Here is a 12,622-nt window from a genome sequence, read left to right as displayed (position 1 = left end):
TGAGTAGGGAGTGATAGAAGAGGAGAGGTGAGTAGGAGTGATAGAAGAGAGAGGGTGAGTAGGAGTGATAGAAGAGGAGAGGGTGAGAAGGAGAGATAGAAGAGGAGAGGGTGAGTAGGAGTGATAGTAGAGGAGAGGGTGAGAATGAGAGATAGAAGAGTAGAGGGTGAGTAGGAGTGATAGAAGAGGAGAGGGTGAGTAGGAGTGATAGAAGAGGAGAGGGTGAGAAGGAGAGATAGAAGAGGAGAGGGTGAGAAGGAGAGATAGAAGAGGAGAGGGTATGAAGGAGAGATAGAAGAGGAGAGGTGAGTAGGAGTGATAGAAGAGGAGAGGGTGAGTAGGAGTGATAGAAGAGGAGAGGGTGAGTCGGAGTGATAGAACAGGGTGAGTAGGAGTGATAGAAGAGGAGAGGGAGAGTAGGAGTGATAGAAGAGGAGAGGGTGAGTAGGAGTGATAGAAGAGGAGAGGGTGAGAAGGAGAGATAGAAGAGGAGAGGTAGAGAAGGAGTGATAGAAGAGGAGAGGGTGAGAAGGAGAGATAGAAGAGGAGAGGGTGAGTAGGAGTGATAGAAGAGGAGAGGGTGAGTAGGAGTTATAGAAGAGGAGAGGGTGAGAAGGAGAGATAGAATAGGAGAGGGTGAGAAGGAGAGATAGGAGAGGAGAGGTAGAGAAGGAGTGATAGAAGAGGAGAGGGTGAGAAGGAGTGATAGAAGAGGAGAGGGTGAGTAGGAGTGATAGAAGAGGAGAGGGTGAGAAGGAGAGATAGAAGAGGGGAGGGTGAGTAGGAGTGATAGAAGAGGGTGAGTAGGAGTGATAGAAGAGGAGAGGGTGAGTAATAGTGATAGAAGAGGAGAGGTAGAGAAGGAGTGATAGAAGAGGAGAGGGTGAGAAGGAGTGATAGAAGAGGGGAGGGTGAGTAGGAGTGATAAAAAAGGAGAGGGTGAGTAGGAGTGATAGAAGAGGAGAGGGTGGGAAGGAGAGATAGAAGAGGAGAGGGTGAGTAGGAGTGATAGAAGAGGGTGAGTAGGAGTGATATAAGAGGAGAGGGTGAGTAGGAGTGATAGAAGAGGAGAGGGTGAGTAGGAGTGATAGAAGAGGAGAGGGTGAGAAGGAGAGATAGAAGAGGAGAGGGTGAGAAGGAGAGATAGAAGAGGAGAGGGTGAGTAGGAGTGATAGAAGAGGAGAGGGTGAGTAGGAGTGATAGAAGAGGAGAGGGTGAGAAGGAGAGATAGAAGAGGAGAGGGTGAGAAGGAGAGATAGAAGAGGAGAGGGTGAGTAGGAGTGATAGAAGAGGAGAGGGTGAGTAGGAGTGATAGAAGAGGAGAGGGTGAGTAGGAGTGATAGAACAGGGTGAGTAGGAGTGATAGAAGAGGAGAGGGTGAGTAGGAGTGATAGAAGAGGAGAGGGTGAGTAGGAGTGATAGAAGAGGAGAGGGTGAGAATGAGAGATAGAAGAGGAGAGGTAAAGAAGGAGTGATAGAAGAGGAGAGGCTGAGAAGGAGAGATAGAAGAGGAGAGGGTGAGTAGGAGTGATAGAAGAGGAGAGGGTGAGTAGGAGTGATAGAAGAGGAGAGGGTGAGTAGGAGTGATAGAACAGGGTGAGTAGGAGTGATAGAAGAGGAGAGGGTGAGTAGGAGTGATAGAAGAGGAGAGGGTGAGAATGAGAGATAGAAGAGGAGAGGTAAAGAAGGAGAGATAGAATATGAGAGGGTGAGAAGGAGAGATATAAGAGGAGAGGTAGAGAAGGAGTGATAGAAGAGGAGAGGGTGAGAAGGAGGATAGAAGAGGGGGGAGGGTGAGTAGGAGTGATAAAAAAGGAGAGGGTGAGGAGGAGTGATAGAAGAGGAGAGGGTGAGAAGGAGAGATAGAAGAGAGAGGGTGAGTAGGAGTGATAGAAGAGGGTGAGTAGGAGTGATATAAGAGAGAGGGTGAGTAGGAGTGATAGGAAGAGGAGAGGGTGAGTAGGAGTATAGAAGAGGAGAGGGTGAGAAGGAGAGATAGAAGAGGAGAGAGGTGAGTAGGAGTGATAGAAGAGGAGAGGGTGAGAAGGAGAGACAGAAGAGGACAGGGTGAGTAGGAGTGATAGAGAAAAGGAGAGGGTGAGTAGAGATGATAGAAGAGGAGAGGGTGAGTAGGAGTGATAGAAGAGAGAGGGTGAGTAGGAGTGATAGAAGAGGAGAGGGTGAGAAGGAGAGATAGAAGAGAGAGAGGGAGAGAAGGAGAGATAGAAGAGGAGAGGGTGAGTAGAGTGATAGAAGAGGAGAGGTTGAGTATGAGTGATAGAACAGGATGAGTAGGAGTGATAGAACAGGGTGAGTAGGAGTGATAGAAGAGGAGAGGGTGAGTAGGAGTGATAGAAGAGGAGAGGGTGAGTAGGAGTGATAGAAGAGGAGAGGGTGAGAAGGAGAGATAGAAGAGGAGAGGGTGAGTAGGAGTGATAGAAGAGGAGAGGTAGAGAAGGAGTGATAGAAGAGGAGAGGGTGAGAAGGAGAGATAGAAGAGGACAGGGTGAGTAGGAGTGATAGAAGAGGAGAGGGTGAGTAGGAGTGATAGAAGAGGAGAGGGTGAGTAGGAGTGATAGAAGAGGAGAGGGTGAGTAGGAGTGATAGAAGAGTAGAGGGTGAGTAGGAGTGATAGAAGAGGAGAGGGTGAGAAGGATAGATAGAAGAGGAGAGGTAGAGAAGGAGTGATAGAAGAGGAGAGGGTGAGAAGGAGAGATAGAAGAGGAGAGGGTGAGAAGGAGTGATAGAAGAGGAGAGGGTGAGTAGGAGTGATAAAAAGGAGAGGGTGAGTAGGAGTGATAGAAGAGGAGAGGGTGAGAAGGTGAGATAGAAGAGGAGAGGGTGAGTAGGAGTGATAGAAGAGGAGAGGGTGAGTAGGAGTGATAGAAGAGGAGAGGGTGAGAAGGAGTGATAGAAGAGGTGAGGGTGAGTAGGAGTGATAAAAGAGGATGAGGAGGAGGTAGAGAAGGAGATTGTCTTTACATGTCTCTTTTCTGCGTCTGTTCCGATGTGACCCTGTAGACAGGTGACAAGTCTCTTGTGTGCGTTGTGGGACACCAGACGGACCAGCTCCATGCGCCTCTCAATCTGCAATCACACATACACACTCATGATGGTGGGCAGGTCAGAAGAAACACAAATGAACATAAGTAAAAATACACTCACACTCCATCACAAAACACATAATAGAATGGTACCGCAATATAGTCTTTCTCTATATCAGTGCTCTCCAACCCTGTTCCTGGAGAGCTACCCTCCTGTAGGTTTTAACTCCAACCCTGTTCCTGGAGAGTTACCCTCCTGTATATTTTAACTCCAAACCTGTTCCTGAAAAGCTACCTTCCTGTAGGTTTTAACTCTAACCCTATTCCTGGAGAGCTACCCTCCTGTAGGTTTTATCTCCAACCCTGTTCCTGGAGAGCCACCCTCCTGTAGATTTTAACTCCAAACCTGTTCCTGAAAAGTTACCCTCCTGTAGGTTTTAACTCCAACCCTATTCCTGGAGAGCTACCCTCCTGACACCCCTGATCAATACGGTTGTTGTACCAATGTTTTTGCATTTCTGTTTCATTCAAATAGATACAGTGGGGGGGAAAAGTATTTAGTCAGCCACCAATTGTGCATGTTCTCCCACTTAAAAAGATGAGAGAGGCCTGTAATTTTCATCATAGGTACACGTCAACTATGACAGACAAATTGAGAGAGAAAAATCCAGAAAATCACATTGTAGGATTTTTTATGAATTTATTTGCAAATTATGGTGGAAAATAAGTATTTGGTCACCTACAAACAAGCAAGATTTCTGGCTCTCACAGACCTGTAACTTCTTCTTTAAGAGGCTCCTCTGTCCTCCACTCGTTACCTGTATTAATGGCACCTGTTTGAACTTGTTATCAGTATAAAAGACACCTGTCCACAACCTCAAACAGTCACACTCCAAACTCCACTATGGCCAAGACCAAAGAGCTGTCAAAGGACACCAGAAAAAAAATTGTAGACCTGCACCAGGCTGGGAAGACTGAATCTCGCAATAGGTAAGCAGCTTGGTTTGAAGAAATCAACTGTGGGAGCAATTATTAGGAAATGGAAGACATACAAGACCACTGATAATCTCTCTCGATCTGGGGCTCCACGCAAGATCTCACCCCGTGGTCAAATGATCACAAGAACGGTGAGCAAAAATCCCAGAACCACACGGGGGACCTAGTGAATGACCTGCAGAGAGCTGGGACCAAAGTAACAAAGCCTACCATCAGTAACACACTACCCGCCAGGGACTCAAATCCTGCAGTGCGAGATGTGTCCCCGTTAAGCCAGTACATGTCCAGGCCCGTCTGAAGTTTGCATTTGGATGATCCAGAAGAGGATTGGGAGAATGTCATATGGTCAGATGAAACCAAAATATAACTTTTTGGTAAAAAACTCAACTCGTCGTGTTTGGAGGACAAAGAATGCTGAGTTGCATCCAAAGAACACCATACCTACTGTGAAGCATGGGGGTGGGAAACATCATTCTTTGGGGCTGTTTTTTCTGCAAAGGGACCAGGATGACTGATCCGTAAAGGAAAGAATGAATGGGGCCATGTATCGTGAGATTTTGAGTGAAACCTCCTTCCATCAGCAAGGGCATTGAAGATGAAACGTGGCTGGGTCTTTCAGCATGACAATGATCCCAAACACACCGCCTGGCAACGAAGGAGTGTCTTCGAAGAAGCATTTCAAGGTCCTGGAGTGGCCTAGCCAGTCTCCAGATCTCAACCCATAGAAAATCTTTGGTGGGGAGTTGAAAGTCTGTGTTGTCCAGCGACAGCCCCAAAACATCACTGCTCTAGAGGAGATCTGCATGGAGGAATGGGCCAAAAATACCAGCAACAGTGTGTGAAAACCTTGTGAAGACTTACAGAAAACGTTTGACCTGTGTCATTGCCAACAAAGGGTATATAACAAAGTATTGAGAAACTTTTGTTATTGACCAAATACTCATTTTCCACCATAATTTGCAAATAAATTCATAAAAAATCCTACAATGTGATTTTTTTTTCTCATTTTGTCTGTCATAGTTGACGTGTACCTATGATGAAAATTACAGGCCTCTCTCATCTTTTTAAGTGGGAGAACTTGCACAATTGGTGGCTGACTAAATACTTTTCCCCCCCACTGTATCTATTTGAATGAAACAGAAATGGACCTAGTTATGTGAAATGATTGAGTGGAAGAAGCTGGTTTGATTGACTGGCTCCTCCTGGTTACCATCTGGTCACGGTTATTCACAGCCCTACATGATGTGTCTTAACTGTCAGCTCTGACAGACAGATAGAGGGCTGTTGAGGGAGAACCAGCAGGATTGATACATATAGTCCTCTCTGCAGGGAGCAGAGCTAGGCTACATTATATTATCTTAATATTTATGCAAGTCAGGTTAGAGAGATATGGGTTTGAAGAACAGATGAATCTATGGGAATTTGAGAAGGGATATATTGCTCTCTATGGGAGTTATGATCAGTGAACAGTTAGTACCAGGACCCTATCAATGCAAAGCAGAAGATTGATGTATTATTTCAATAGCACACTATCACCTTCAATATCACACTATCACCTTCACTAGCACACTATCCCCTTCACCAGCACACTATCCCCTTCAATATCACACTATCACCTTCAATATCACACTAAGCCCTTCACTAGCACACTATCACCTTCAATAGCACACTATCACCTTCAATAGCACACCCACCCCTTCACTAGCACACTATCACCTTCACTAGCACACTATCCCCTTCAATATCACACTATCCCCTTAACTAGCACACTAAGCCCTTCACTAGCACACTATCACCTTCAATAGCACACTATCACCTTCAATAGCACACCCACCCCTTCACTAGCACACTTCACCTTCACTAGCACACTAAGCCCTTCACTAGCACACTATCACCTTCAATATCACACTAGCCCCTTCAATAGCACACTATCACCTTCAATATCACACTATCTCCTTCAATATCACACTAGCCCCTTCACTAGCACACTAGCCCCTTCACTAGCACACTAGCCCCTTCACTAGCACACTAGCCCCTTCACTAGCACACTAGCCCCTTCACTAGCACACTAGCCCCTTCACTAGCACATTAGCCCCTTCACTAGCACACTATCACCTTCAGTAGCACACTATCACCTTCAGTAGCACACTATCCCCTTCACTAGCACACTATCCCCTTCACTAGCACACTATCCCCTTCACTAGCACACTATCCCCTTCACTAGCACACTATCCACTTCACTAGCACACTAGCCCCTTCACTAGCACACTAGCCCCTTCACTAGCACACTAGCCCCTTCACTAGCACACTAGCCCCTTCACTAGCACACTAGCCCCTTCACTAGCACAATTCCCCTTCACTAGCACACTATCACCTTCAGTAGCACACTATCACCTTCACTAGCACACTATCCCCTTCACTAGCACACTATCCCCTTCACTAGCACACTATCCCTTTCAATAGCACACTATCACCTTCAGTAGCACACCATCACCTTCACTAGCACACTATCACCTTCAGTAGCACACTATCCCCTTCACTAGCACTCTATCCCCTTCAGTAGCACACTATCATGGGTGGAGTACACCACAGGAGTACACCACATCAGTCACTGGCTTCATCAATAAGTGCATCGATGATGTCGTCCCCACAGTGACCGTACGTACATACCCCAACCAGAAGCCATGGATTACAGGAAACATCCGCACTGAGCTAAAGGGTAGAGCTGCCGCTTTCAAGGAACGGGACTCTAACCCGGACGCTATAAGAAATCCGCTATGCCCTCCGACGAACCATCAAACAGGCAAAAGAGTCAATACAGGACTAAGATTGAATCGTACTACACTGGCTCTGATGCTCGTCGGATGTGGCAGGGCTTGAAAACTATTACAGACTACAAAGGGAAGCACAGCCGTGAGCTGCCCAGTGACACAAGCCTACCAGACGAGCTAAACCACTTCTATGCTCGCTTCGAGGCAAGCAACACTGAAGCATGCATGAGAGCACCAGCTGTTCCGGATGACTATGTGATCACGCTCTCCGTAGCCGATGTGAGTAAGACTTTTAAGCAGGTCAACATTCACAAGGCCAGACGGATTACCAGGACGTGTACTCCGAGCATGTGCTGACCAACTGGCAAGTGTCTTCACTGACATTTTTAACATGTCCCTGACTGAGTCTGTAATACCAACATGTTTCAAGCAGACCACCATAGTCCCCGTGCCCAAGGACTCTACGATAACCTGCCTAAATGACTACTGACCCGTAGCACTGACGTCTGTAGCCATGAAGTGCTTGAAAGGCTGGTCATGGCTCACATCAACAGCATTATCCCAGAAACCCTAGACCCACTCCAATTTGCATACCGCCCCAACAGATCCACAGATGATGCAATCTCTGCTGCACTCCACACTGCCCTTTCCCACCTGGACAAGAGGAACACCTACGTGAGAATGCTATTCATTGACTACAGCTCAGCATTCAACACCATAGTGCCCTCTAAGCTCATCACTAAGCTAAGGATCCTGGGACTAAACACCTCCCTCTGCAACTGGATCCTGGACTTCCTGACGGGCCGCCCCAGGTGGTAAGGGTAGGTAACAACACATCTGCCACACTGATCCTCAACACGGGGGCCCCTCAGGGGTGCGTGCTCAGTCCCCTCCTGTACTCTCTGTTCACCCATGACTGCATGGCCAGGCACGACTCAACACCATCATTAAGTTTGCCGACGACACAACAGTGGTAGGCCTGATCACCGACAACGATGAGACAGCCTATAGGGAGGAGGTCAGAGACCTGGCCGTGTGGTGCCAGGACAACAACCTCTCCCTCAACGTGACCAAGACAAAGGAGATGATTGTGGACTACAGGAAAAAAAAGAGGACTGAGCACGCCCCCATTCTCATCGACGGGCTGTAGTGGAACAGGTTGAGAGCTTCAAGTTCCTTGGTGTCCACATCACCAACGAACTATCATGGTCCAAACACACCAAGACAGTCGTGAAGAGGGCACGACAAAGCCTATTCCCCCTCAGGAGACTGAAAAGATTTGGCATGGGTCCTCAGATCCTCAAAAAATTCTACAGCTGCACCATCGAGAGCATCCTGACTGGTTGCATCACCGCCTGGTATGGCAATTGCTTGGCCTCCGACCGCAAGGCACTACAGAGGGTAGTGCGTACGCCCAGTACATCACTGGGGCCAAGCTTCCTGCCATCCAGGACCTCTATACCAGGCGGTGTCAGAGGAAGGCCCTCAAAATTGTAAAAGACTCCAGCCACCCTAGTCATAGACTGTTCTCTCTGCTACCGCACGGCAAGCGGTACCGGGAGTGCCAAGTCTAGGTCCAAAAGACTTCTCAACAGCTTCTACCCCCAAGCCATAAGACTCCTGAACAGCTAATCATGGCTACCCAGACTATTTGCACTGCCCCCCCACCCCATCCTTTTTACGCTGCTGCTACTCTGTTAATTGTTTATGCATAGTCACTTTAACTCTACCCACATGTACATATTACCTCAACTAGCCGGTGCCCCCGCACATTGACTCTGCAACGGTACCCCCCTGTATATATAGCCTCCCTACTGTTATTTCATTTTACTTCTGCCCTTTTTTTTCTCAACACTTTTTTTGTTGTTGTTTTATTTTTACTTTTTTGTTAAAAATAAATGCACTGTTGGTTAAGGGCTGTAAGTAAGCATTTCACTGTGATGTCTGCACCTGTTGTATTCGGCGCATGTGACCAATAAAATTTGATTTGATTTGATTTGATCACCTTCACTAGCACACTATCACCTTCAGTAGCACACTATCACCTTCACTAGCACACTATCCCCTTCACTAGCACACTATCCCCTTCACTAGCACACTATCCCTTTCAATAGCACACTATCACCTTCAATAGCACACTATCACCTTCACTAGCACAATAACCCCTTCACTAGCACCCTATCACCTTCAATAGCACACTATCAACTTCACTAGCACACTATCCCCTTCACTAGCACACTATCACCTTCAATAGCACACTATCCCCTTCACTAGCACACTATCACCTTTAGTAGCACACCATCACCTTCACTAGCACACTATCACCTTCACTAGCACACTATCACCTTCAGTAGCACACTATCCCCTTCACTAGCACTCTATCCCCTTCAGTAGCACACTATCACCTTCACTAGCACACCCACCCCTTCACTAGCACACTATCACCTTCAATAGCACACTATCACCTTCACTAGCACAATAACCCCTTCACTAGCACCCTATCACCTTCAATAGCACACTATCAACTTCACTAGCACACTATCCCCTTCACTAGCACACTATCACCTTCAATAGCACACTATCCCCTTCACTAGCACACTATCACCTTCAGTAGCACACTATCACCTTCACTAGCACACTATCACCTTCAGTAGCACACTATCACCTTCAGTAGCACACTATCCCCTTCACTAGCACACTATCCCCTTCACTAGCACACTAGCCCCTTCACTAGCACATTAGTACCTTCACTAGCACACTATCACCTTCAATAGCACACTAGCACATTCACTAGCACACTATCACACCCACAGCACACTAAAAAGGGGAGGTGATCCAATTATGGTCTTGTTGATGGGAAGAATGGAGATATGGATATGGGGTCCACACTAGGGCTGTGGCGGTCACGAAATTTCGTCAGCCGGTGATTGTCCAGCAAATAACTGTTGGCCTCATGGTAATTGACCGGTAATTAACATAAACACATTTATGCATCTCCTGGCTTCCACACATAGCCTACAAGCCACTGATGCGGACCTTTGGAACATCTACATTTTAAAACATGATATGAAGAAAATATAGTCTATTTCAGAAGAGCAGAATAAAATACTCTGAGTTGTCCTTATGTTAGGTCCTGATCTGGCTATGCCATATGGCTGTGACCTACACTAGTTCATTTAGCAGACAAGATTTGCTTAGAATTCCGTGGCATTATTTTATATTATTTTATAGTATGAAACAAAGCTGAATAAAATAGAAAGGATATTTTCTCCAAACGATTTGAGGGAGTGCTCACATGCGGCTATTCTGTGTTGAGTGGTTAACAAAGAAATAGGTACTCCTATATGCTTTATTTAGAGTTTTAATGTAACTTTAATTGTTCTACAAACGTTGGGCTATATGTTTAGATTTTTAATACATTGTAAGGCTGCATGATGCAACTCTAATGATGATTTGAAAAAAGTTGCTTGAAAGGCATGAGCTCTGCTTTGTTTTTTGCGCAGGCTGAACACACTTCATCAGTCTCTCATTCACAATTTGACATGCACTTGATAATGCCTCGAATTTCTCGGCGGCATCCCCTTTGTGTGGCCATAATGCACCCTAAAAAAATCCATGCCTTTTGCAGCCCTTCTCCCTGAGTGCTGCCTGCTCCGAAGCACCTCTCATCTCACTCACACGGCTCTCCATCACGTGATCGGTTCGCTACAAGTGAAGACCGACACATCGGGGACGCAACTGCGCGCGTCCTTATCCAATTCCGAAGGGATATTGAAGATATTGGAACAACTGTCCACATTTACTTTTCGTCAGCCAACAAGATGAGTAGCCCTAACGAACAGCAAAAGCACTAGCCTATGTCAATCTACTATCCCCCATAGTACAACAGTTTACCTATTCTATTCTGTGCGAGAAATAAATATTCCAAACATAGTTCTGGGACAATTGTGGGATGCGATAGATCCCAAATTAGTACAACCACTAGCATCAAAAAAACGTTTTTACGTAATGTGGCTGACGCAACAGATCAGAACGTTTAGTTACAATGTTGATAAACTATTCGGCTATTTCTTCACATTATAAGCGCAGCTATTTGCACATGGCAGTAGGCTTTAAGCACGAATGTTCCATTAGCGGGAAAACAGCATTATCAAAAGTGACCACAAATGCGATTATTCATGTAATGCTTTTATTATAAAGGTGCATTTTTATGGTGAAGATTATCTTCCTCAAAATTGAAACTCACACGCTGCATACCAGTTAGGCTCTACACCAGTTGTAAAGCAGATTAATGTGCTTCATTTTAAGAAGTTATTTGGCCACTTTAGTTGTGATACAAACCTTATCAAAACATTTATGCCTATGGGCTAGGCTACATGAGGTGTGCGACTATGATTAGAAAAAGTCACACAAAAAAGGCATTGTTTCTTGCCTCATGCTGGGCATCATTCACAAGGGATAATATATAATTCACAAGTGATAGGCTAATATTGTCACCCATTAGACTATTCTTGATTTAATCTTGTCTTTACATATACTAAATAATATATGTGTGAAATTTGTTTTGATTTAGAATGGACCATTATCATGCACCTGTCTCGAAACAGGGGCAGGGGAAAAAATACGTCATCTCTACACTTAAATAGCGAATGGAGGACGCTTTTCCTGTGGTCCATTTTCATGCCAGCCAGGTAGGCTATACTCCTGTTGTAAAGATAAGCAATGTGCTTAATATTTGCTTAATATTAGGAAAGTTGTGAAATAAATAGAGTAGGCCTAGCCTATAGAAAGCTGATCGGATCCTCCTCTTTTTAATAGAGGCCATCACTCTGTTTTCTCCCGCAATTGCATAGCTTATAGAAATGTTGCGCAACATGAGCTCATGGCCTCTCATGAAGTGTTTGATCAGATTTTCGATTACATTTGCATTGATGTCAGATTGATTAGGTGACAATAGAGTACTGAGTACCAGGCAGTTAGCAAGTTTGGTAGGCTACTAATGACCATCAGCAGCATCAGAGCTTGGAGAAGCCTAATTACCGTGACTAAACGGTCACCTGGAATTTGACTGCCTTCATGACTCATGACTGCCAGTGTGGCGGTAATACAGTCACCGCAACAGCTCTAGTCCACACCCACACTCCACTGTGCTCTATTTCAGTATACTTTTGGTATGGGGCTTTGATCAAATGATCATATTTATCAAACTGTTACAGTCCACAACCTTGAAAAAGGAAGTGGAAATGCAATGAGGGATGTGTTAATGATTCGGAGGGGATCTAAGTATAGGCTAAATATGTGCCTTTGTGGTCCATACCCTATATCAGGGGTATTCAACTCTTACCCTACGAGGCCCGGGGCCTGCTGGTTTTCTGTTCTACCTGATAATTAATTCCACCCACCTGGTGTCCCAGGTCTAAATCAGTCCCTGGTTAGAGGGGAACAATTAAAAAATGCAGTGGAACTGGCTTCGAGGTCCAGAGTTGAGTTTGAATGCCCTAAATTATGTCGTTTTAGTATGAGCCTGTAAAGAAATCATCATATTCAACAAACTATTATAGTCCACAAACTAAACGACTGTATAAAAAGGAAGTGAAAATGCAGTGATGCTTGTCTTGGTGAAGCAGGGGGTTTTAACTATAAATATATGCTTATGAGGTCCACACACAGTGGCCTTCTTAGTGTAGTTCCTGTATGGGACTATGAGCAAAAGTATTACAGTCAGCAAACTATCATATTCCAAGCAAATGAAAACGCAACGACATATGTGTAACTAAAGGAGGGGGCTCTGTAGGATAGTGATTTGCCTAT

At 45.5% G+C, this 12,622-nt stretch overlaps 1 protein-coding gene across 1 annotated transcript in view; it reads right to left on the bottom strand.

The window, feature by feature from the left end:
• Nucleotides 1-12,622, bottom strand: part of LOC121568790 (rho GTPase-activating protein 17) — an 82,968-nt gene that overhangs the window by 40,338 nt on the left and 30,008 nt on the right. The window contains 1 exon segment of the mRNA XM_041879216.2: nt 2,983-3,087. Coding sequence (XP_041735150.2) covers nt 2,983-3,087 — 105 coding nt within the window.

The sequence above is a fragment of the Coregonus clupeaformis genome, chromosome 7, assembly GCF_020615455.1.
Source record: "Coregonus clupeaformis isolate EN_2021a chromosome 7, ASM2061545v1, whole genome shotgun sequence".
NCBI classification, from domain to species: domain Eukaryota; kingdom Metazoa; phylum Chordata; class Actinopteri; order Salmoniformes; family Salmonidae; genus Coregonus; species Coregonus clupeaformis.
Note: the sequence above shows the minus strand (reverse complement) of the source record. Positions and strands in the feature narration are given on the sequence as shown.